Source organism: Danio rerio, chromosome 21 (genome assembly GCF_049306965.1).
Source record: "Danio rerio strain Tuebingen ecotype United States chromosome 21, GRCz12tu, whole genome shotgun sequence".
Taxonomy (NCBI): domain Eukaryota; kingdom Metazoa; phylum Chordata; class Actinopteri; order Cypriniformes; family Danionidae; genus Danio; species Danio rerio.
In genome coordinates, this window is record NC_133196.1 from 9,788,138 (window position 1) to 9,815,484 (window position 27,347).

The 27,347-nt window shown below is 36.1% G+C and overlaps 1 protein-coding gene across 12 annotated transcripts in view; it reads left to right on the top strand.

Moving 5' to 3' along the window:
- Positions 1–27,347, top strand: part of dennd1a (DENN/MADD domain containing 1A) — a 46,270-nt gene that overhangs the window by 4,961 nt on the left and 13,962 nt on the right. For 7 of the 12 annotated variants that reach the window (XR_012397153.1, XR_012397158.1, XR_012397159.1 and 4 more), the window contains exons 3-19: positions 6,763–6,806; positions 11,939–11,988; positions 12,092–12,211; positions 15,308–15,377; positions 15,660–15,740; positions 15,963–16,016; positions 17,641–17,751; positions 17,844–17,944; positions 19,774–19,819; positions 19,981–20,082; positions 20,230–20,355; positions 22,173–22,274; positions 22,910–22,997; positions 23,091–23,131; positions 23,230–23,301; positions 24,009–24,065; positions 24,148–24,264. Coding sequence is in view for 4 of the 12 variants with exons in the window: in XM_005161497.5 (XP_005161554.1) it covers positions 6,763–6,806; positions 11,939–11,988; positions 12,092–12,211; positions 15,308–15,377; positions 15,660–15,740; positions 15,963–16,016; positions 17,641–17,751; positions 17,844–17,944; positions 19,774–19,819; positions 19,981–20,082; positions 20,230–20,355; positions 22,173–22,274; positions 22,910–22,997; positions 23,091–23,131; positions 23,230–23,301; positions 24,009–24,065; positions 24,148–24,264 (1,382 nt within the window). In the remaining 8 variants the exon portion in view is untranslated. Of the gene's footprint in view, positions 1–6,762; positions 6,807–11,938; positions 11,989–12,091; positions 12,212–15,307; positions 15,378–15,659; positions 15,741–15,962; positions 16,017–17,640; positions 17,752–17,843; positions 17,945–19,773; positions 19,820–19,980; positions 20,083–20,229; positions 20,356–22,172; positions 22,275–22,909; positions 22,998–23,090; positions 23,132–23,229; positions 23,302–24,008; positions 24,066–24,147; positions 24,265–27,047; positions 27,135–27,347 lie in introns of all 12 variants that reach the window. The other 5 variants (XR_012397152.1, XR_012397156.1, XR_012397154.1 and 2 more) reach the window with 1 other exon arrangement.

A 27,347-nucleotide genomic window follows, 5' to 3' on the forward strand; every position in this document is an offset into this window, starting at 1 on the left:
TAGTCATTTTCACGTGGAACTGAGTTTTGCAGAGGCAAAGAGTTTTCACACATGTACAACTAGAAAGGGTACGTGATAGAATAATCGTTTATCTCGATTAATGGTTTTTCATAATCATTGAAAGCCAAAATCGAAATCGAAATCGGATTTTCGATTAATTGCACAGCCCTAATTTTGAGGCCCACACAAACAGTTGAAGTCAAAATGATTAGTCCTCCTGTGAATATTTTCCAAATGATGTTTATCAGAGGAAGACATTTTTTTACAGAATTTCCTATAACATTTTTTTCTTCTGGAGAAAGTCTTATTTGTTTTTTTTATTTCGGCTAAAATAAAAGCAGTTTTTAATTTTTAAAAAAACATTAAGGTCAATATTATTAGCCCCCTTTAGCAATTATTTTTTGATTGTCTACAGAACAAATCACTGTTATACAATGACTTCTCTACTTACTCTAACCTGCCTAATTAACTTAGTTAAGTCTTTAAATGTCACTTTAAGCTTTAAGCTGAAAATATCTAGTAAAATATTATTTACTGTCATAATGGCATAGAAAAACTAAATCAGTTATTATAATTGAGTTATTAAAACTATTATGTTTAGAAATGTTTAAAAAAAAATATTCTTTCCTTTAAGCAGAAATTGGAGAAAAAATATATAGAGGCTAATAATTCAATATCAATGTCAATTTTATTTATATAGCACTATTATACACAACCAAAGGTTGACCAATGTGCTGAACAATACAAATCACAAAGAACAAGTATGAAATTATAGCTAAAACAAACAATTCTCACTAATAGTTATTAAAGCTAAAAACAAACAAACAATTCTCACTGATAAAATGCCAAATCAAAAAGGTCAGTTTTCAACCTAGATTTAAAAACAGACAGAGATGATATAGACCTAATGCAGAGGGGCAGAACATTCCACAAGGTAGGACCAGCTACTGCGAAAGCCCGGTCACCCCTGCATTTAAGCCTCGACTTTGGGATGTATAATAGTCTCTGGTTAGATGACCGAAGAGACCGACCAGGCTGATGCTCAGTCAACAGGTCTGACAGGTAGAAAGGAGCTATGCCATTTAGAGATTTAAAAACCAGGAGAAGAAGTGACACGATAGTGCACAGGCAACCAGTGCAAAAAGCGCAAAACTGGTGTAATGTGGTCATATTTTTTGGTACCGGTTAAAAACCTTGCAGCCGCATTTTGAACTTACTGTAGGCAGGATAGAGTTGTCTGACTGATCCCAAAATATAGCGAATTACAGTAGTCCAATCTAGAAGTAATAAAAACATGAATTATTTTTTCAGAATTTTTTCTAGATAAAATAGGTTTGACTGTTTTTAAAATTCGAAGTTGAAAAAAGCAGGATTTGATCACTGCGTTAATCTGTTTATCAAACCTCAAGCCATCATCAAAGATAACACCCAGATTTTTTACACAATTCAAAAGGTATAATAATTCTGACTTCAACTGTGCTTCCTCATAATGCAATGATTCACTGTAGTTCACTTAAAATTGTCTTCCTTTTTAAGTTTGAGACAATAATTTAAGTGAACTAAATCTGTAACTTGTGTCACTTCCTGGTTTATGAAAGGCTTGTTCAGTGATTCAATGCAAATGTATTATCAGTCCACCAGAACAGATTTTTATGAGGGGCACGGCTGTAACGATGTTATGATGAACTAAATGTGCAGTTAATGAGTTAAACGTCAATACCAGTTCAAGAGTTTTGTTTGAGACATACAGTTGAATACAGTCTTCAATCTGAATTCTTTTATTTTTTCTTCACAATTTTTGTTCATAATGGAGAGTAAAAAATAAACATTTCCAAACTTAATAGTTTGAATTATTAAGTTTTAATAGCTGATTTCATTTACCTTTGCTATGATCAAGGTGACATAATATTTTACTAGATAGTTACTAGATTAAAAAATAAATAAATCTATGCCCACTTTTAATAAAAATATAAAATATACAGGCAGCACGGTGGCGCAGTGGGTAGTACAATTGCCTTACAGCAAGAAGGTCGCTGGTTCAAGCCCCGGCTGTGTCAGTTTCTGTGTGGAGTTTGCATGTCCCTGTGCATATTGTCTAAGCCGAATGAAAATGAATGAATGAATGAATAAAATATACAAATATAAATACAAAATATATATATATTTTTTAAATATTGTTTATAAAAAACAGTGCTGAAGTCTTGATGTCTTTGGGGGCGATTTATTTCTAAATATAGTTTCAAAAGTACAGCCTTTATTGAAACAAAAATGTGTGTGTGGCATTATAAATGCCAGCTTTAATCAAATTTAATGCTTACTTGCTCAATAAAAGTATAAAAAAAACAATCTTGCTGACCCCAAACTTTTGAACAGTAGTGAACAATAGTCTGCACTCGAGCTGTTTAAAGTGTCTCCCCCATTGAAACCCCTAGACGACGGTTGCTTAGCGACCGTATGGTTTGATGAAGGCAGCATGAGCAAAGCATCTTGGGTCTGTTCTCTTGAGACAGACCTTCCCTTGGCGTTCACACATCCACACACTCTCAAATCCCACTGAAAGCTGAGGAAACCTTTCAGATTAGCCTGAGGGTGTGTGTTTATATCTGAACTCTCACTGAATGAAACAGACAGTGGATATACTGATTTTTGAACTCATCTCTCACAACTTTAATTCAGTTGGTTTGAAATGTGCTATTTTCAGAGATGCATTTATTAAAAAAAGTATCTCATGTAATCAAAACCGATCATTTATTGTTATATAATGTCTGTGTTTTTGGGTTTATTGTATACAGTTCATCATTGTTGCCAGAGCTTGACATTAACTTTTTTGATCAGCAGCCACTGTGGCTAGTAGATTTTCTACATTACTAGCCACTTGCCATTTTCACTAGCCACAATTTTGTTGTTGGGCAAATATATATTAAATGCATAAATTTGACTTTAACATGCTAAAATGACTTGATTTAGGGCCTACTCACACTATGCCATCCGTACCGTGCCCAGGCCCGTTTCCCGGATCGTTTGAGAAGTGAGTGCGCTGAATCGGGCTCAAGCTCGGTTCACTTGGCCGGCCCTGGCCCGGTTGGAAGAGGTGTGCCTGAGCGCGGTTCACTTGGGCTTTGGCGCGGTACGCTTGCGTGTGAGTGCAAAATGTGCCAAAGCCCGAAACTGAAAGCGAGACGTGACTTTTAAGGGGCCGTTTCATATGGATTTATTAGTCATTCTTGCTGTTCAGTGAACGCAAACTGCCGTAGTTTATTAAAGACGAGAACTCACAGCACGACAGCTGCGCGGCTTCAGCAGACCTCCTCATTCCTCCAGCACGAGAGCATTATGATGGTTTTTGAGCGCCAAAAGTGGCGGATCTGTTCGGCGAAATATCTGACTGTGTGTCACCCCATCCCTAAGGACTGTTTGGCGAAATATTTGACTGCATGTCACTGCATAACAAACGACTGAAACGTTGAACAGCACAGCAGCGATGACGTAAGCATGCCGAGGCCCATTTGTGGTGTGAGTGCGGGCCGTCGGGGGAGATGGGAGGGGGGACAAGCTTGCTTTGGCCCGGTTCGAGGCAACTGTACTTAGTGTGAGTACGGCCTTAGATTTTGTGTTATCTCCACATGCCTCCTCATTCATTTAACTGTTTTATATGTTGTTAATTAGGGTTGGGGGATGTTGATTAATTTGGCATTGTATGATGTCGTTTACTGCTATTTTATGTCATTTTGCTCACATGAATAATTGAATATAAATCAGATGATGTCATTACGCTGATGTGCCGTCAGCCAATCGTTGCATTGCTGATCATGATTTTGGGGATCGTTAGATCTGTCCTTTACAACACACGCAGCAATCTCAGATCAGTTCATCCAGACATTTTAATCTGATTCGCGAACTTGTTTGAAGAACCAAATTAGCCAGAGATCAGTTATCAAGATAAACAGATCCAGGATCTGCCAAATCATCTTAGATCATTTAAGCGAGGTACGAAGAACGGACCCTAGTTCAGTATGGTTCAATAATCACTTCTGAGAGTCCAAACACTGAAGAGCAATCCATCGATGCGCAGATCCCGAACCATGCAAGCCAGTGGCGACAGCAGCGAGGAAAAAACTAACTAAAGAATTAAAAAACTTAGAGAGAAACCAGGCTCAGTTGGGCACGACCATTTCTCCACTGGCCAAACGTCTTGTGCAGAGCTGCAGTCAAGACGCCGGAGGCTGGAGCTGGACCTCAGCGAATACTCGTCTGTCCCTGGAGCGTCGCATGAATCATGAAACAGCCCGGTCCAGGATATGGAAACCTTGGGATCATCTCATCGCTGGTCTTGGATCGATCAGTGGCGCTTCGTAGTCTGAGGGCCTCGGGATGAGTATCCCCAGGTGGAAATAGAGAATAATTAGCATAGCTGCTGTTCATAGTGTATATAAACGAGATGCAAAAACCTGTGTGGAGCACATTCATGGATCATACCGCTAAGTGATGGTCTGAGTTAGAGCTGCACGATTCTGGCTAAAATGAGGAGCGCCATTTTTTTGCTTAAAATAAAATCACGATTTTCTCACGATTCCGTAGATGTAAAATAAAGGTATGGTAAAAACAAACATATGCACAACATCAATAATCATATTATGTGTAGGTCTACTGGTTTCTATGAATAATTCTATTTTACTTATAATAATTCTGATTTTGAATTATTGTGTTTAAGATATATGCTTGCTATCTGTCATATTAGACAAATTTATTCACTGGTAAAATCAGACATTTGCCATTATCAGATTATATTCAACAATATATAAGCTAGAGTAGTTATACTGACATTGTAAACATTTATTTTCATGCACAACTGTGGGTTCGCTATGAAAGAAAAAACATATCAAATGCTTGTGGTAATCATAACTCTAAAATGCGATTTGATCGCGCGGCCTCTCTGTGATAACAGCTCACGTCACGTGTGATATCCCGGCCACAAAAACATCATTATATGAAGATAAAAATGGCATTTTAGGTGAATTATACCTTATAAATACAGTATGTGACTCATTCAACACCATTTGGAGGTGTCCATGTCACTGAGCAACGTGTGTGAAACAATGAAAAGACTCGTGCAGCCGCCTTTGCTTCTCTCCTGAACTTGAAAATATGATTGGCAGAATAGTAGAAATGCTGGATTAAGATCGTCTAGGGCAGGGGTCGGCAACCCAACATGTTGAAAGAGCCATATTTGACCAAAAAAAACAAAAAACAAATATGTCTGGAGCCGCAAAAAATGTAAAGCCTTATATAAGCCTTATAATGAAGGAAACACATGCTGTATGTATCTATATTAGCTATATTAGCCTACTAAAAAAATGAGTAAGTTGGCTATAAATACATAATGAGCCTTCATGATTAAATAGCCACTGAAATAAGGTGGTTGGTGTTTATTTCGTTATCATTTAAACACTTCAGCACAGCCTCTGGTCTTTTAGTGGTATTAATTTGATCATTTCTTCTTGCGGCCCATCAGAGTTCACATACCTGCATAAAAGCGCGTTGAATATCGGTCAAATCACAGGCAATTTAGTATGCTGGCACTGAATTAATGTCCTTGGTTTGCTGATCGTTGATGTTACCTGCCATTTTAATAGCCCTTTCCTTCACTGTCTTTGCGGAGAGAGGTATCTTTAATTTTTTGTATTATCTTGATTTTGTTTTTGAATTCTGCAAATAGGTGTTCTAATATGTTGAATGACTCCATGTAGTCACCATCTGTGAACGGTTTTCCATGCTTTATTATCTTCCGGTTTGTTTACAACAGCCACCTGCCTGGCATCCCGCCCTGCTGATAGAAACGTGTGTCGCAGGTTATGACGCAAATCTTCATTGACAGAAATGTTGAAATTAAATATTAATTCTACACACTTTTACAGCATTTGAAAACGTTAAAAATGTTTGTCCTCCTATAGAAATCATATTAAAACTGAAAAAATATATTAAACTCCCCCATCTTTTTCCATTTTCAAACATTTTTGAAAAAGCTCCAGGGAGCCACAAGGGCAGCGCTAAAGAGCAGCATGCGGCTCTAGAGCCGCGGGTTGCTGACCCCTGGTCTAGGGGGTCGAATCGAGATCGCGATCTTTTAACGATTAATTGTGCAGCTCTAGTCTGAGTGTATGCTTTACTAAACAGTCTTTAATCTAGTTTTGAATTGGGAGAGTGTGTCTGAGCCTCGGACATTATCAGGAAGGCTGTTTCAGAGTTTAGGAGCCATAAATGAGAAGGCTCGACCTCCTTTACTCGACTTTGCTATTCTAGGTACTACCAGAAGCCCTGAGTTTTGATATCTTAAAGAGCGAGTTGGATTGTAGAAAGACAGAAGGTTGGTTAGATAAACAGGAGCTAGATTATTTAAAGCTTTATATGAAACAAGCAATATTTTAAATTCAATACGAAATTTAACAGGCAGCCAGTGTAAGGAGGATAAAATTAGGGTGATATGATCATATTTTCCAAACCTGGTAAGAACTCTGGATTTTGCATTTGCATTTTGTACTAGCCGAGGTTTGTTAATAGAGGATACTGGGCAGCCAGCAAACAGCATTACAGTAATCCAGCCTAGAAGTCATAAAAGCATAGACTAGCTTTATCATTATCATAATTTTATTTGTTAACATTCCCCAGATTTTTTGTACTTGCTAGGTAAATTGTGATGATATAGAAAAACACCTGTGTGTATGCATCTATTTAATAACTTTCAGATTTCTGTATTATTTTCAGGACTAGAGGTGCGCAGAAGTTTCCCCGACACATACACTGAACAGGTTTGTGCTTCTTAATTTTTTTTCCTCTGTGTTTCTCCAGGGATGTTGAGGTAGATCTCATAATTGTTGCTCACCTCAGTGATAATGCATTGAGCACCTGCTCTGACAGATGGAGTTTAAACCACTAGAGAGTCTGCGGTACCAAACACCCTCTGAAGGGGATTTAACCAAACTCACTCAAGATTGTGACTCAGGCTTACATATGCTTTCGCTGCGTCTGACTTCTGCTTATTCCCTCTTCTGTGAATGACACTATATCTAAAGTAGTCAGCAAAATCATATGCTGATGTAAATATTGTCTGCCAAAGAGCTCTGAAGGTGATGAGTGACTAGCAACTGTTTTCTCTTTTATTTATTGATATACATTTGAATTCATGCTAATCAGTGTTTCTGCACAGATAGGAGAACTCGTCCCAAAAAGAAGTAATAAAGGCTGCAATAACAATCACTTATCTACCTAAATATTTGTAATACAGTGGTCCCTTGTTTATCGCGGGAGTTATGTTCTAGAAATAGCCCCATTATATTTATATTTATTTTCAGAGATGTTTTAAGGCTGTAAAACCCCTCACTACACATTTTACACACATTTTTTTTGACGGGCATTAACATTTTCACACTTTTCTCTTTCGTTTAAGCTCTCAAAGTTTAAACCTTTGTAGAAAAATAAGTCCAGTATTATAGAATAAAAACAAAGATCAAAACCTGTTGTCAGGCGCAAAACGTTCATAAAGCTTTTTAGCTTTAGTGTGGATAATATTGACGTCCAGCGTAATGTTCTTATTCCTGCAGTCACTGATCCACAAAGCGAAAGCAGACTCCATCCTTAAAGGGGTCACAGCAGATGCGCCACACACAGGACAGTTGGAAGTAAACACGGACGCACACATTCGCATGTTAATTAAAATGCAATTATTCAGATGGAGCTCTGTTGTGTGGTAGAAATATGAACAGTGTGCTGATTCTTAGCTGGGCACCACAGACAGCTGCCGACTCTCGGCGCCAGTGTGCGTACCCTGAAACCTATGTTTGCATGGCGCTCTGTGGAGCGACGCATCCGGTGTGTCACCCCTTTATGACTAATCCTTTTTGCATCTTTCTTGAAACTCACACTGCTAGCGGTAGAAAATTGATGTTAATTTGGCAAGCTAAACGCATTCAGTACTGTACCGGAAACATGGAGAAGATTGATTGATTATGGTCTACAGCCAATCAGGACGCAGAACACAATGCTAAAAGCATGTAAAATTGCAAACAAAAAAATCTGCGAGACCGCGAAAGGTGAACCACGTTAAAGTGAGGGACTCAACACTTGTAAACAATCGCTCGCGCCATTCGCGCGACTCTCGGTCCCGCCCAGACTCGTCAGCGCTACCAAGCTGTCCAATCACAGAGCTTGCGCTACGCGTTGTTTCGACGTGAAGTTACATTTTTGAGAGGTGCACGTCAGTGACGCCGACGGCCACGGCGAAGGGCTATGCGTCAGCGCCGTAGCATACGCCGGCGTTTGACGCAGAAGTATAAATCAGCCTTTGTGTTCATTCATTCATTTGTTTTCTTTTCGGCTCAGTCACTATATTAGTCTGGGGTTGCCACAGCAGATTGAACCACCAACTTATCCAGCATTTGTTTTATTATATTATTAATGACCTCCAGAATCAAGAGCGTCTGTGCTCCGCATCTCACGCCTTCAAATGCCACCACACGTTCATTGCATGTCAGGATTGCCTTCTGAGGTGCAAGTCTTTTATTAAATGAAGAAAAGATTGTCACAGCTTCTCCTACTGCAGCAAATTCTGTTTTTACTGTTGATATTTGGCGCCAGATAATCAGGAAGTGACAATTTTGTTCGCTTTGACTCATTGGGTCTAAACAGCTTTATTTGCACATCTTTTTTGCAATAATTCAGTTTGCGCACAAGGTTACTTCGCATTTTTGAATGGAAACATAGCTTGTGATAAATTAAATCGTGGTTAATAGGGAAATCAGTTAATTGTTGCATCCCTAATGTGTGTGTATAACTGGAACCGATGTGTGTACCTGGCCACTCTGTTTACTCTTTGTCTACACACACACACACACACACACACACACACACACACCAGGGTGTCTGCAGTGTCTTAAAGTTTTAGGCCTTATAAAGTCTTAAGTTCATTGAAATATTGTGTGTTGTAGGTCTTAAATCATTTTAAACTGGTATTAATTTTCCTCTGTCCATGTAAAGCTATGCCATAAGGGCGACAGACATCCAATCAACAACAATATATCTCAATAAAACTTTTAACTAAAATCTCATGGACAGATTGTTGTGCAATGCGTTTAGTTTACTAAAGTTTTTAAGAAAGGTTAAGAAAGCTTATCGTGAAGTAAAAGAGTATGTATTCAACTGGAGTTTGCTTGTTTTGATGCATTATTTAAAATATGTGGCTAAGAGCTTTTTTGATGAGGCAAGTTAAATTATTTTCCATTAGTCTATTATAAAAAAGTCCTTAGCGTTCAGTGCTATATAAGTCGGAAATTTCATTCATATTGGTCTTAAAATTGAAACCTGACACACGCACAGACACAGCTTTACTCATTCTGAATGTTGGGTCCACTGCTCCCAGAAGGCAAACCCAGTTGTGAAGCTCTGTAATCTGGGCTGCGTCGCCTCCCTCTCCTCTGTCATGCTATTGTTCCAGGGATAATCCTTAACTCCTGACACAGATGAGAGCAGAAAACTATACACGCATACGCACTCTCTCACAAACACCCCTGAGGGCAAAAGTCCATATGGAGGGGAACCAGAGCAACAATTCTCGCCCAAGGGTTTAAATACTGTGGTAGCTCCAGAGCAACACACAGTTTCATCTGTGCAAGTGGTGCTTTTGTGTGAATGAAGCTAGTGATTATACTTCGGTGTATATTACAGGATTTGTTTTAGGGTAATTTAGTGTTTTTTAATGCAAGCTGCATGCATTTAATAAAAATTACAAGAACTGTTTTAATTTGTTTTTAAAAAGTAATTTTATTTCTGTGACGCAAAGCTGAGTTTTTAGTAACCTTACTCCAATTCACAGTGTCTTATGATCCTTCAGAAATCCTAATGATATGCTGATTTGCTACTCGGGTAACGTTCTTTATTATTAACAAACAAATCAGTTTTTTTTAATGCTTCATATTTTTGTGGAAACCTTAGCTCTCCCAAGCAAATTAGTTATGTATGAAAGACATTTATCATTTTTTAATATTTTTATTTATAATATATTTTTTTCTTTTTAACTTTCTTTTCGTCAAAAAATCCTAAAAAAAACATTATAGTGATCACAAAAATATTACATAATGTGTTCAGCATTTATGCTGTTAGGAGTTCCACATGAGGTGGTTATTAATTAGCAAATAACTTAAATATTACGAACGTAAACATTAGGTAAGCAGCTAACATTGGCTGTTTCTCAATACCAAGTACGCAAAGTTCGGACTTGTGTCCTTGGAAGTTCAGACTTGCCAAGTTCAGATTTGGAAGAACGAACTCCAGAGGACACAAGTCGGGTACTTCTTCAAATGGAACAGCAGTGTACTTTATAACGTCACTCACCATGGATTCATCGGTTTCACTGTACATTAACAATAAAATAATTTAATTAATATTATATTTATATTATAAATCTACATTTTTGATTTAAGAAAATAAACACATATATTCGGATAAATGTGAATTAAAATGTGTTGTTATACACAGACACGTGTCTTTGATTATCACATTTATTAAACTACAATGGTAATTATACACTGGCCCAATACAATAAGAAATAGACATACACGATAAGAAATAAAGATTACGTCAAACAATTCGGTAAACAAAGACAAACAGCGTACAACACAATAACATAATTAAAGACAACTATAAAAGGTAACACAACAACACTGCCAAAATAATACACCTGAGAACAAATAATAGATTTATAAGACCAAAAACTGTCCGTTAGATATTCGCAAGATGTCATGAATATCATATTTTAACTGCAATGGAGTGATGAGGTCCAGCGGTACATCCGAGATGGCCTGGACGAATTAAAGCTGCTCTGGCGGGAGAGCTGTTGACGGAGCTCCCGCTGGCAGGCTGGGAGTCAGAGTCCGCATAAGCCGAGGCACATCGTCAAAGAAGCGCCATCTTTGTGAATAAACTGCTATTCGAGTTTAAAACAACTACATTCTCGCCTGAAAAACTGTTAACTTTATTTTGTGACACAGTTAAGGAGTATTTTTAAAACTGTACGGGTTTCCTCCGTCATTAGCGCTTACTGGTTACGCTGCAATGCATTCTGGGAGACCCGAGCTTCGCAAGTTCACACAAGTCACCTCTTGATGCATCCTTGGCCAAAGGGGCAGAGCAAGTACACATGCGGGAATTTCATCTGTACTTGGAAAGACATGAACTTTAGAATTGGAACAGTACTTTAACCCTTGTAACCGAACAGGCAACGGTTGATGGCGTTTCACGAGGACATAAGAGCGCAACTACAGACAAGAACGCATATTGAGAAACAGCCATTGTAACCGCGTGTCTTAACAACATGCTACTTCATGAGATTTGCAGTGATAAGCAATTTGGCAGTTTGCACCAGACAAAACACTACTGAAATTGAAATACAGCTATTTAGAAGCACAGAATATGTGCACTCACTGCACTCCAACAAAATGGAAAGATTTATAATCTAATTAATACATATTAAACCTTTAACATTATTAAATGTAGATGCTGAATCACTGATATGTGTAAGCTTGCACTGAGTCTCAGTTGTAAAGTTCAATTTCATGCTGTTGTTTTTATTTAGAACACAAGTTTAATCAGCCGTTAGGCTTGATAATCAGGCTCGCTCCTGTCAATCTGGCAACCTGCACTTGCTTGTGTTTTGAATCAGGTGTGCAATAACTAGTTTAACCACTGGGTGTCAAACTTGCATACTGCATTTTTAATAGCTAAGCACCAATAATAACTGACTTCTGATGAAATGTGTGACACTGAAGACAATGACTTTGCATCACAGGAATAACGTTTTTTTTATATATAAAAATAGAAAACATGTTTTAAATTCCTGATTATTTCAAAATGTTGACTTACAGTGTATGAATTCTTTCTTTTTGTCTAGGAAACGCTACAGACTATCCCAAAGTTTTGTTTCCCTTTTAATATGGACAGGTAATGTTACATGCAATCATTAATCTACCTGGCTTTTGAGGAATAGTTTCTTTTGCATTCTCAGAGCTGCTTATAAACTCTTTTTCTCTGTCCTGTCTTTCAGTATGGCCGTAGGTCAGGTGGGGCAGAACTTCACGTTTGTTCTAACAGATATCGACAGTAAACAGCGGTTTGGTTTCTGCCGCCTCTCATCAGGAGCTCACAGTTGCCACTGCATTCTCAGGTACAAACTTATGATTTTGAGAACCTTTTTTAGTTAAAGGGGTCCTATTATGCCTCTTACTCTTACTACTTTCAATATCAGTTATACTTTAACTAAACTTCTTTGAATGCCTCCATTGTTGTCCAGAGTTTTCTTCTCTGGACAAACAAACACATAATAAAATCACAAATTTAGCATGTCTACAGTTGACTCACTTTAAAAAAGGAAGTAAAGACGCTACATTAAATGCAACAAGCTAACTTCACTTAAAGGAAGTAAACGTGACATTAAAAGCAACAAGTTGACTTCACCTTAAGTAAGTAAATGCGTTACCAGGGCTCAAAATTAACCTTTTTGCTTGGTGGCACCAGTGCTCATAACTTAAAAAATTTAGGCGCATCAGCCAAAATTTAGTCGCACCCACCAATTATGAGCACCGTTACTACAAGTTTTTATGCAAACATATTTATTGTATTTGAAATCAACACTAATCAAACTAACAAGCAAAAAATAATAATATATGTATATGCAAGTGTGAGGAAAATATGTCTCAACAAAATCCCGTTATCACAAGAAAATACATTTTTATAACAGAACTGTGTGACCAAAGCATAGACGGAGCGCTCAAAAACCCTGCACGCACTGCTTGAATTAATCTGTTAACGGTATAACTGTGCTGTTCTCACAAGTGCTGTCTGATATTACACTGATGCTTTTGACACATACTGTACCTTATTATATGCATACGTCATGTTAATAGCCATACCGGTCTTTTTATGTGTAGCAATAATAGTTTACTCAATGTAAGCCCGTTTGCGATGGTGTACGTGGTGTTAAATTTGACATATAGCTGCCACTTGCACGGCAGACAGCATCTGGCGATTATATGAAGGATTAAACAGAAGCTCTCGTGCTAGATGTGGCAAACAGTTACCTGAAAAACTCCATCCCAAAGACTTTTCATAGCGGACTTGAAGCCAATGGAAGTCTTCTACTCTTGGAAAAGTGTAGATGGTGGATTAACATTCAGCACATGATCACTAGTAAGCTGTGTCATTATTTGTAACTTTAGATGCCATGGTTTCTAACTAAATCTAACTAAATCTGTCAGTGTTATCTTCATTCTCCTCTTCAGCGCTTTACAGTTTTTCGCGGTAGTAGCTCTCTCTGTCATCCGAAGCCAGAACTTGCTGTCTGGCTGATTGACAGCTGATATTAACCAGTCATTCGCGTTCAGTGCTAGAGCAGTGGTGGGCCAATAAGAAGAGCGCGAAGGTGGGGCAAGCATTACGGACTTGGATTTGTTTACTGCAGCAAGTTGACATGATAACTGTTTTAAACCATTCCTGAGCGCTGCGTTTCGCGTTCCAATTGCAGACAAAGCGCTTAAAGATGCATTCTGCGTGAATGTCTCCCGAATCCGCTCATGTGGTGAACATTTTGCAGTAAAAACTGGTCGCATCAATTTTAAGCACCTCACAGCAATGCTCCCAAATATATTTCAAGGTCGCATAGATAAAATTTCGGGCGCATATGCGACCAAAGTGGTCGCAATTTCGAGCCCTGGTTACATTAAAAGCAACAAATTGATTCTCTTAGGTAGTAAACACTTTTAAAGCAACAAGTTTACACATTGCATTGAAAGCAACATGTTGGCTTCACTTAAATTGAGACAAAATGTTATAAGGCTTTTGATGTTGTTGTGGTGGTTGTTTTTTATTGTTGTTGTTAATTTTAAGTATCGTTTTTAGTTTGAGTTTATATTTTTATTGAAATGGCCTTTAACATCTGTCAAAGGGGCCACCAATGAAAATTAGTCTTTGCGCAAATTTCACTACATTTACATTCTTGCGGAACGTTGTTTAATGTACTTACTCTTGTTGTGAAATAAATAAATGAATAAAATAAATTAAATAAATAACTTTGAACTGTTGACTAAATTTATATAATTATGCGCATATTTCATTTATTTTGTATAAGTTAGCAAACCGGGGCGAGGCAGTGGCGCAGTAGGTAGTGCTGTCGCCTCACAGCAAGAAGGTCGCTGGTTGAACCTCGGCTCAGTTGGCGTTTCTGTGTGGAGTTTGCATGTTCTCCCTGCCTTCGCGTGGGTTTCCTCCAGGTGCTCTGGTTTCCCCCACAGTCCAAAGACATGCGGTACAGGTGAATTGGGTTGGCTAAATTGTCCGTAGTGTATGAGTGTGTGTGTGTGAATGTGTGTGTGGATGATTCCCAGAGATGGGTTGCGGCTGGAAGGGCATCCGCTGCGTAAAAACTTGCTGGATAAGTTGGCGGTTCATTCCGCTTTGGCGACCCCAGATTAATAAAGGGACTAAGCCGACAAGAAAATGAATGAATGAATGAATGAATGAATGAAGTTAGCAAACCTGTTGTCTGAAAATTAATAAGTAATCAAATCTCATTGACATTGTAAGAGTTGTTTAACAGGTCTAATATACTGATACATGTGATTTCGTCCTGACTGTTTACATTCAGATGTTTTGTTTTTGTTGTTGGACTAAACTAGGCATGAGCTTTAAAGGCTCCTCCCTCTTCGTGGGATGGGGAACAGCAGCTCATTTGCATTTAAAGGGACACACACATTTTTTTTTTATTTTAACACCCAATAAAGGGGTGGCATGGTGACTCAGTGGTTGGCACTGTCGCCTCACAGCAAGAAGGTTAGTTGGCATTTCTCTGTGCTCCAGTTTCCCCCACAGTCCAAAGACATGCACTATAGGTGAACTGAATAAACTAAATGGGCCGTAGTGTATGAGTGTAAAGGAGTGTGTATGGATGTTTCCCAGTACTGGGTTGCAGCTGGAAGGACAGCTGCTGTGTAAAATATATGCTGGAATAGTTGGCGGTTCATTCCACTGTGGCGACCCCTGATGACTAACCTGAAGGAAAATGAATGAATGAACACCCAAAAAAGTAACATCCAGTATTGTATAATGAATTAAAATTGAGGTCATTTAAGCAGAAACTTTAGACACATTCTGGGGAAACATGACATTATAGGTCATAAAAGAACATCTCTATATGAAGCTATTTGCTCCATCCACTTTTCAGATCAGTTTAATCTAATTGTGGTCTAACTTTTTATTTTGATATCAGCTACTTGCCGTGGTTTGAGGTGTTTTACAAGCTGTTGAATATCCTGGCAGACTACACAACCAAAGGACAGGTCAGTGGAGCAGATATCAGCTCTTTAATGTCAATGTGTCGTCTACATACAAATGTACAAATTAAAGTATATGTGCTGATAAACATTTCTCACAGATTTCTTGCTTTATAATAATACTAAAATGACAATAACCTCTAAACACTTGTCTATAACCCAAAAATACAACTTTTTGAAGGTTCATTAATGACATGACCTTAATTTACTGAAGTGATTTTAGAATTTATAATGTCAAAGCTGAGCTGCTTACTGTTTTATTTTGCTTACTGTGTTTTTTTTCTACAGGACATTCAGTGGAGGGAGTTGTTAGAGTCTCTACATGTGTTAAACATCCCTGATCCTGGAGTGCCTGTGCATTTGAGTGTGGTAATATACAGGAAAACACACACCTATATCAATGTATATTTTTATAAACAATATGATATGAGACTATACCATTTATATCTATGTTCTATAGTCTGATACAAGATATATACCATATGTCACAATATTTGATATTTGGGGGATCAGACAAGATGTTGGATATTGTAAGATATTATCTTTGTCTTGTATTAAGCTTATTACATTTCTCTGTCTCTCTCTCTCTAGCATTTGTTTTTCACAGTGCCTGATCCAAGAGAATTACCCAGTATACCTGAAAATGTAAGTCACGTTTTCTCACAGTTTTTGTTGTCACGTTTTCACCTGGTATTAAGATGCATTTTTTAAAGTTCATCGCACCACAATTGGTCATTTGAGATGGATTAAAGGTCATGTGAAATTAAAACTAATTTATTTTAGGTCAGTATGTTATTCTTGAAGTTATCAATAATCTAATGTGCTGAAAAACAATGACAAAATTACCATTATAACAGAGGTGTCAAACTCATTTTAGCTCAGGGGCCACATGGAGGAAAATCTATTCCCAAGTGGGCCGGACCATTAAAATCACGGTATATATAACTAGAAACAACAACTTCAGATCGTTTTCTTTGTTTTTATGATCAACATAAAACTTAAAGTTGGAGCATGATGACAACACATTCTCACAGAAATTTATAACTTTTTGATTTAGTGGTTAATTCATATGGATTCGTATAATTTAGTATGATTTGCTTATCCACCAATGATGGCTGGGTTTAGGGATGTGGGTGCCACAGCTCCTTATTTATATTGTACATTTTCATACAACTGAACTTACACGAATTAGCCACATAATGTGAAATAGTTACGTTTCCTTGTGAGAACACCTCAGTGTGGTATGGCATAGATGTGGTCTTTCCCTCTTAGAAGGTTGTAAAAGTGATGCCAATTCAGGATTCTTTATCGCAGGGGTTCTCAACCTATTTCCACTTCGGTGCCACTGCTTTCTCTGATCAATTTTTGTAGGCCCACTTGTCTAAGTTTTTCTCTAAAATATTTGTATGAAATGCTCATGTAAACCTTTATTGATTATAAATATATGTATTATATATGTACAAATGTATCATATATATCTATGATACATTTAGTTTGCCTTGTATTATTTTCTATTATCAGCATTTTATAAAAAAAGTCATTTTATTTAAATGTAATTATATATAAAATGAAAACTATATATATATATATATATATATATATATATATATATATATATATATATATATATATATATATATATATATATATATATATATATATATATATATATTTATATATATTTATATATATATATATATATATATATATATATATACACACAGACACACACACACACACACACACTGATTAGGATGTTCACGTGTGTTTGATCAGTGTTGGTGCTAAACTACGCAGGACACCAGCCCTCCAGGACCGAGTTTGCCCACCCCTGCTTTAAATGGTTAAAGTCTGTGTGAACTGGAAGTTGCTGATGATTTTATGTCTCTGTGTCAATGTATTTCCAAATAAAATGGAATATTGAGTAGGAGGTGGGGCTTTCTTTTTGCGCATCATTCCCTCAAAGCAGATTAACAGTAAAAGGGGCGTGGTTAATAATATTGTGGCTGAAGCCATCAAACTGACATCAACAGAGAAGGACCACCACTCCAAACACGAAAGCAAATAGTCAGACTTTAAGGGAAGATTACTAAACAACTTTTCTTTTTTTTTTTTTTTTTTTTTTCAGTGGGCACGGTTTAATTGTTCACCTAATAAATAACAGTGCGCACTAGCAAAATAAATATTATAAATTTTGGCTTTTAAGATGCCGTTTGCATCTTTATTTAGCGTCATCCGTTGATTTGTGATTCCCTGGGTTATTTTTCAGAGAAATCTGACAGAGTATTTCGTAGCAGTGGATGTGAATAACATGCTACATCTGTACGCTAGCATGCTGTACGAAAGACGAATCCTCATCAGCTGCAGCAAACTGAGCACTGTGAGCAATATCTCTACCTCTGTCTAGCTGGTCATTTCTTTCCTTGTTTTAAAGGTGTTATTAAGGGTTGTTATTATTATTCTCTCTCCTAGTTAACTGCATGTGTTCATGGCGCAGCAGCCATGTTGTATCCCATGTACTGGCAGCATGTTTACATTCCAGTCCTGCCACAGCACTTATTAGACTATTGCTGGTGAGTATGCACACATACATACACATGTAAAGAAATTCCTGTTTTTTAATTTATTTTTTTTTGTTAAACTACTTACTACCAATTTTACAGTTAATAAAGGCTTTACTTGTGAGACCTCATAAGTAGGCCCAATCTGCGCGCACAGAATTCCGCAGATTTTCCGCAGAATTCCGCAGATTTTCCGCAGATTTCTGCAGATTTTTAGCCCATCATTAATTCTGTTTATTTACTTGAGTAAATGTTTAAATCTGAATTTATTCAGTTTTTATTCAGTAATTTATTACTTTTTATTTAATATATTAAGGTCTTTGTTATGATATCCGTTGGGTACTCCCAAAATAATTCAGCAGAAATCCGCAGATTTTTACCAAAATTCTCAGCAGAAATAGCCAAAAACGTCCGCAGATTCCGTCTGGCCCTGCTCATAAGATGGAGTTATAATAAGAATATTTCTAATATATATCCATCCATCCGTCCATCTGTCCATCTATCTGTCCATCCATTCGTCCGTCCGTCAAGCTATCCAACCTTATATCCACCTGTATACACAATATTCCGTCTATTGACCTTTCTATCCATCTATCCACCTTTCTATCCATCCGTCCAACTGTATCTTCATCTGTCTGTCCATCTATCTATCCATCTGTATATCTACCTGTACAAAATCTTTTATCCATCGACCTTTCTATCCATCCATTTACCTTCCATCCTTCTGTCCAACTGTACATCCATCTGTCCGTCCGTCCGTCCATCCATCCATCCCAGGAAGCATTAATTTGTTTAACCCAAAATCCTGTAAAAGCAACATTGACAAATATTATGACTATTTAATCAAGAATTTTCCACTTTAAAATGTTTTAAAATGTTAATTATGTGGTGCAGAGCTAAATGTGCCATTAATATTTCCAAAATCTATCTAATAATTTCAGCATAATCTTCAGATGGATTTTAATTTAATGATTAACTACTCAAGAAAAATATTTAATGAATATAAATATTTATTAAGTTTTATTATTATTATTATTATTATTATTCATAATTCCATTTCATGTTCAAACTAAATTAAACGTATACAGTATTACAATAATAATAAAATAAATGTAACAAGTAATTAAAACAACAATAATAAAATTGTTATTACTCTTTTATTGTCTGAATTTGATTAGTAGAAGGTTAACATACACTCACCTGCCACTTTATTAGGAACTCCTTACTAGTACCAGGTTGGATCCCCTTTACCTTCAGAACTGCCTTAATCTTTCATGGCATAGATTTAACAAGGTACTGGAAGTATTAAGAGATTTTAGTCCATAATGACATAACAGAATTGTCAGCTGCACATCCATGATGCGAATCCACCACATCCCAAAGGTGCTCTATTGGATTGAGATCTGTTGACTGTGAAGGCCTTTTAAGAACAGTGAGCTCATTGACATGTTTAAGAAACCAGTCTCAGATGATTGATCGCATTATGACATGGTGCAAATGCATTGAGTTGCTGCCATGTAATAGGCTGATTAGAAATTTGCATTGAGCAGTTGGAGAGGTGTACCTAATAAAGTGGCCGCTGACTGCATATTTAAGGAATAAGAAAATGGAAAAAAAAGTGTGTATATATGTAAAAAAATGTATGTGTGTATATTTATCACACACTGATCATTAAAAGCAAAATAAATAAATATATTAAGAATAATTAGTATTTATTCACATAATTATTTGTTAGCATTTATCTGAAATAATAATAATAGATGTGACATAAATATACTGTACGTGTATGTAAATTTTATGAGGTGTACCAATGTGTGTGTTTTTCTGTTTCTTTTTTTTAGCGCTCCAATGCCGTACCTCATCGGAGTGCATTCCAGTCTAATGGAGGTGACCGATTGCTTTTATTTACACTTTCTTTTCTCCATATTTACATTTATCTGTGTCGCAGATTCATATTTGCTCCACCAAGTCAGTGTTTTTTAGTGTAGCCATATGTAGGCTGTACTTAGACTGTTGTGTGTCTGTGTTTGTGTGTGTTGTCGTAACAGAAGGTGCGAGGTATGGCTTTAGATGATGTGGTTCTTCTCAATGTAGACACAAACACTCTTGAAACGCCGTTTGATGACCTGCAAAGCCTTCCTAATGATGTGGTGAGTGAATAAACATAAACACACGATTAGTTTGAAAAGCCCGAGCTATTTCGGTCATGGTGTTGATTTTAATATGACAGACATGATCTGATGCAGAAATATATTTATGATGGTTACAGTCAAGTGATACTTGTGTGTATTTTATAGGTTTCATCTTTAAAGAACCGCCTAAGAAAAGTGTCTTCATCAACTGGAGATGGAGTGGCTCGAGCGTTTCTGAAGGCACAGGCGGCTTTGTTTGGGAGTTACAGAAACGCGCTACACATCGAACCGGTGAGAGACAGAGCCACTTTTTAGACACAGGATGATTGTGTTGCAGTTTGGGGAACTTCCATTCAAAGATCTGAAGCATTTTGAATACTGATGCACTATCATTATTCAATCCATAAACAGTTGAAGACATAATTCATTCATTCATTTTCTTTTCGACTTAGTCCCTTTATTAATCTGGGGTCGCCACAGTGGAATGAACCGCCAACTTATCCAGCATATGTTTTACGCAGCGGATGCCCTTCCAGCTGCAACCCATCTCTGGGAAACATCCATACACACACATTCACACACATACACTACGGACAATTTAGCCTACCCAATTCACCTATATTGCATGTCTTTGTACTGTGGGGGAAACCGGAGAACTTCGAGGAAAGTCACGCGAACGCAGGGAGAACATGCAAACTCCACACAGAAACGCCAACTGACCAGCGACCTTGCTGTGAGGCGACAGCACTACCTACTGCGCCACTGCGTCGCACTGAAGACAAAATTATTAATTAAAAATATGTTATTAGAAATGTATACACATTTAAAATACTTCCTAAGTGATGTTTTAACAGAGCAAATAATTGCTATAATATTTGTCTTCTGGTAATCCTTTTAGTTTGAAATACAAAATAAATCTAAAAGGTATAGAGCTCGGGTATCTACATCACAGCAAGTTGCAGTCGGACATGTTTGTGGAAAAAACGCATGAGCGCCCTTAATAATTGAACAAGTTTATCCGTAACTGACAGCACATCAGCGATTTGCCACAAGAAAACATCTTCATATATGATTTTGTATTGCTGATGAGTGTATAATGTAGATGATTTAAAAAAAAAATCAATAGAGATCAATGGGGATCAGGCAACCTTGACCTAAACACCAAGAATGCATTGCATTGCTTACGACACGTTCCCGAGCTCCATAGACGTCAATATTACTAGCCCTTAATAAATAACTTTGTTTAATTAATTTGTTTACACATTACATTTAAAAGTGTGTAAGAACGTGAGATCGTTTCCTTCACCTTTTTCAACTTGCTTTATGCTCTCATGGTTTTTAATACCTACAACTTAAAAGTGATTATATATCGAGTCAATTCTGGGGTGAACTATAAGCTGAATGCTACTATTTTGAAAAACTACTTGAAATATTTTTTATTGCCATCATTACAAAGAGAAAATGAATTGTAATTTTTATAAAATATTATGTTTAAAATCTCTCTAATGAACAGCACTTGGGAAATATTGAAGTTCTTTTGAGTGCACTGTGGTTTGTTTTTTCCAGATTATTTTTTGTTTTTATTCCTTACACTACAGTAATAATTAATATACGTTTTTAATATTGTATATGGTGGCAGGACTTGTTTTGTTTTATTCAAGGTCTGCTAAAGGAAGTTTTTTTTTGTTTAGTTTGTTGCCTTTTTATCAGTGCTGTGAATAATAGTTTTTATTTACACAATATATGCTTGCTATATATATTTATTATATATAATACACATAATACAATAATAATAATAATAATAATAATACAATACAATAATACAAATTCTATATAATTGTTTATGTAAAATTATTTTGTTTGGCATATTTTTGCATTTTATGTAGGTATTTATTAGTATTTTATTTTATATAAAAATATACTTGATGAACTTTAAATATACTTGACTATTTCTCAAATTTATACATGCACATGGGGTTTTATATATACATAATAAATGATTTGAGGGTTGTAAACAACATTATAGAAAACTGTGTGACAGTGTCCTCTAGTGGACGGTCTGTGTAAAATGCACAGGAATAAAGATGTGTGTTTTACCTTATATTCAGGAGGAGCCAATCACGTTCAGTGAGGAAACCTTCATCACACACCGGTCCAGCACAATGAGACAGTTTCTGCAGAACGCTATCCAGCTACAGTTCTTCAAACAGGTAATACACAAACATTTACCTACTTGTCTGAATGAGAGCAGAAAATACACATTTGTTTTTTTTATGTTTTTAATTAAAAATTCACTTTAAAATAAATTCTTTATTAGTTAATGTATGTACTAACATGAGCTAAGAATGAACAATCTTTTACACCATTTGTTGATAATAGTTCAGCATTTACTAATGCATTATTACAATCCATAGCTGTGCATGATAAGATTAATTAATGCACTGTGAGTTAACAAACCATTAATGGCTGTATTTTCATTAACTAATGATAACAAAGATGAATAAATACTGTAATAAAGTTTGTTCATGTTTATAAATACATTACCTAACATGAACTATTACAACCTTGTAAAGTGTTACCAATTTCACAACCAAACAACCAGAAGGACATTAAATAGAATGATTTTAAGAAATAATATATAAAATAACAAAAATATGAAAAAAACTACAATATTATGTCTGTTATAATAATATTTAATAATCTGTTATAATAAAATACTGCCTCTAGCTAGTCATGAGTTCATTCACTTCAACTGAAAGTCACAATGTTATTTTATCAAGTGTCACATTTGTCTTTCTCAAGGTGGAAGGCATCTGCATAAACATCGTTTTGTGTGTGTGTTCAGTTTATAGATGGTCGTCTGGAGCTGCTGAACTCTGGTGAAGGGTTCAGTGATCAGTTTGAGGAGGAGATCAACATGGGAGAATATGCTGGTAAGAGATACTATCATTTTTTCTGCATGCTTGCTGTAAAGATATTAAATACATGCTGATTGTTCTTAATGTCTGTTTTTGTCTCTGTTACAGGCAGTGATAAAACGTATCATCAGTGGCTTTTCACAGTGAAGGTGAAAGTCTTATTATATATATTTATTTTTTAACAAATGTGTGTGTTATGAGATCTTTCCCTCAGTCTCCTGAAGTCTTCTTCATCTTTTGAGTACAGAAAGGCAGCGGCGCAATTCTGAACACAGTGAAGACAAAGGCAAATCCTGCAATGAAGACAGTTTACAAATTTGTATGTATCCATTTGTGTATTTGTGTGTTCTTGTGTAATATTAATAAATTAATTTATTTTTGTTTTATTTTGTTAACTTTATTACTATTTAATTTATTAGTTCTTCCCATGTGAGCGAATTACCTCTTTGAAGTTTCTCTGTGATTTTATTGTTTGTTTGATAATTTATTTAAATTATTTACTTATTAATTTTGAATTCTTATTCATTTTTATTGAACTATTACAAAAAAATTAATTCTTATTATTTAATATTATTTAAAGATCGCACTATTATGTCTTTCTTTTCTTTTTCATTCCTTTAAAAAATGTTCTATCACAATTTAATCTGTTTTTAATAATTTTTATTTCATTATTTCTTTAATTCTTGTTTATGTAAAGCACTTTAAATTACCATTGTCTATGAAATGTGCTATATAAATAAACTTTCCTTGCCTAATTCAATGTACTTATTTTATATAATTTTTCATGGCTTGAATTGTAATTTAATTAAATTTTTATTTTAAATAAAATTTTTATATTTTTATATATTTTTGTATTTTAAATAATAATTTTTAACTTTGATTTTCAAATCTTTTTAGTTATTTTATGTAATTGTATATTTTTATTTATTAGTTTGAGCGAATTTTGTTTTATCAGTGTGAGTAAACAGCAACAATTTCAAAAGATTTAAATGTGCAGTTTATAAGCAAATCTCTCATCCTCTGCAGGCCAAAGACCATGCCAAGATGGGCATCAAAGAAGTCAAGAGTCGACTCAAACAAAAGGTACTCATTTCAGTAAATAAATCAATTATTTATAAGTACTGCATAAACACACACCCATTCACTGTCACTGAATCTCTTGCAGGAGCTTACAGAGAACGGCTACTCAGAAGAGCCCGGGCCCACTCAGCTTCCCTCCACACAGAGCAAAGACTCCCTCACCTGGGACCAGAGGCGGCCAATCACAGTTCACTTTGGGCAGGTGGGTAAAAGAGATGTTGTGAATTCTTGTTAGATTGAAAAAGTGTATTGTGATGATAAACATGCAGTCTTGTTTAATTTATTATTTTTTTTCTTTATTCTTTAATGCGATCCACTCTATAAAGTGTAAAAAGATAAATCTTAGGCAATTTGACTGGAGTGCTGTTTAACCTAGATTTTTCTTAAATGCCGTTTTCTCAACTCTGCAATATTAGTTGCATGTTTATTTTGTTATTGAGAGGAAAAACTGCTGCACATATTGACTAGGATGATCATACCTGCCAGTTGTACTGGACACTTCCTGACCAGGATTCATTTATATTACTTTGCTCTCCAAGATTCATGCTTAAAGGTAATTATTGAATAGTAGTTTGACCAATGACTTTCAGGCATTGTACTTATTCAAGCAATCATGGCGCTTGGAATGTGGGATCTAAACAGAATGTTCAAAGTAATGCAAATATGCATTTATACAGTAATTAGATGTGTTTGTTTGAAGAGATTGCTTTATGAAAACAAAATACCATGAGACTGATTCAAAAGTATAAGAAGCCATCTTATGGCATACAACACATATTTTTTGCCATTATATAGAAATCCTAAATGTGTCCTGTAAAATAAAATGTCAGGTATGGTCACCCTAATCTTTGCACACTCATCTAAACATGGCATAAAGCAGGGGCATGTTTGCTAACGGTATTAGCAGGTATTTGAAACTTCTAACCCTACATAAAGCACTTATAAAGCTTATAGTGTATCTGGGATGTATAAAAATGTATTGCACTTACCCTATTTATTTTATGTACTTTTTAAAAATTAATTAATTTTAAAAAGTACATAAAATAAAACTGGTTAGTAAAATGAAAAAAAAAAAAAAGTATTTATTTATTTTGGTCTTGGTTTAATCGCATCCAAAAAAAAGTTTGCTTTGACATAATTAAGTGTGTGTACTGTGTATATTTTATGTATATGTAAATACACACAGGCATGCATGTATTTGAGAACATGTTTATTTATTTTTCGATATAAAATATACGTGTATGTGATATAAATAATTTTAAATATCTGTGTAACAAAATAAACAAAATAGTTGTGTATAATTTTGTTTCTACGCATGTGTGTGTATATCACATATACATAATAAATAGATATAATACACATAATATGTCAAAAACTTTTATTTTGGATGCGATTAATCACGATTAATCTTTGTCCAGCATTTATTGATTGATTGTTTTTTTGCTACTTCTCAGTTTCTTGTTTTCTCTCTGGGATTTCTCATTGAAATGTCACATTTAATTACTATATAGTGTATTTTATTATAAAGTTTAATTAAGAATAAAAAATTATATAAGCCACTGTAATAACATATGCTGGATAAGTTGGCAGTTCATTCCGCTGTGGCGACCCCAGATTAATAAAGGGACTAAGCTGAAAATGAATGAATGAAAAAATTATATATTTCTTTTTTATTAATATTATTATTTCACATGGGTGTTTGATTTTATTGGTATTATATTTCAATCCTGGATGTGTCCTGTTAAAATGTCAGGTTGTTGTCATCCAAGTATTTGTGCACTTATCTAAATATGGCTTTCAGTAGTGGGATGTTTGCTCAAAAATCTTAATAATAAAAATTCAATTTATTTGTAAATGGTGCCTTTCTAGACACCCAAGGTCGCCTTACAATAAGCATCAACAGATATGCTCAAACAAATTAAACATTACTAAAAAAAATCTTGATTTCTCACTGGGATTTCTCATTAAAATTGATTTTTTTTTTTATTACTTAATTACTTCCAGGGCCATTTATACCGAAGTTGATATTTGATCACAGCATATTAATGTTTCGAAACATCTAGTTTTCATGAGGTGAGTTGCTAGCCCAACGCTCAACCCCCAATCTGGAGGATCAGGACATACACACATACACTACGGACAATGTAGCTTACTCAATTCACCTATAGCGCATGTCTTTGCACTGTGGGAAAATCCGGAGCACCTGGAGGAAACCCATGCCAACATGGGGAGAACATGCAAACTCCACATAGAAATGCCAACTGACCCAGCTGAGGCTCGAACCAGCGACCTTGCTGTGCTGTGCTGTGTTGCCCTATTTAATTATTACATGGTATATTTTATTCATTCATTTTCTTTTCGGCTTAGTCCCTTTAGTAATCCGGGGTAGCCACAGTGGAATGAACTGCCAACTTATGCAGCATATGTTTTACGCAGCGGATGCCCTTCCAGCTGTAACCCATCCCTGGGAAACATCCATACACTCTCATTCACACATATACACTATGGACAATTTAGCTTACCTAATTAACCTATAGTTCATGTCTTTGGACTTGTGGGGAAAACCCGAGCACCCGGAGGAAACTCACGTCAACACAGCTCAAACCAGTGTCCTTCTTGTTGCGAGGCGATCATGCTACCCACTGTGCCACCGTGACGCCTACATATTTTATTCTAACTAATATTATAATTTCACATTGGTGTTTGATTTTATTGGTATTATATAACATTCTGGATATGTCCTTTCAGGAATTGACTTGCTCAGCATCGGGATGTTTGCTAACAGTATAACCCCTAATTGGGTATTTCAGAGTTCTTTCTAAAACCTAAACAAAGGAGATTAACACCCTTGCCGTGAGTGTATTTGGGATTTTAGAGGGTGTTTAAAGGAACAATATTTACAGATAAGTGTGTGTGTGTGTGTGTGTGTGTGTGTGTGTGTGTGTGTGTGTGTGTGTGTGTGTGTGTGTGTGCGTGCGCGCACAGAATGAGCGGTCACCCTCTCCACGGCCCATGCGGCCACAGCGCCCTCCTCCACCCCATCCCTCCAAACTACAGCGCAGCATACGACCAGTGAGTACAGCTCTCCTGCCTGACCTCTGACCTGAGCTCACCTGTGCCCTCTGGCCTGGCTGCTGCACTGGAGTGTGTTATATCTGTGTGTTCTGACGGGAGTCTGTGTGTGTGCGCATGTGTGTGATCTACAGATTAATACTCGCTCACATACATGGATGAGCTTGTTGTGTGTTTTCACTTGTCTTCCTACCACACAAAACAACTGTTTTC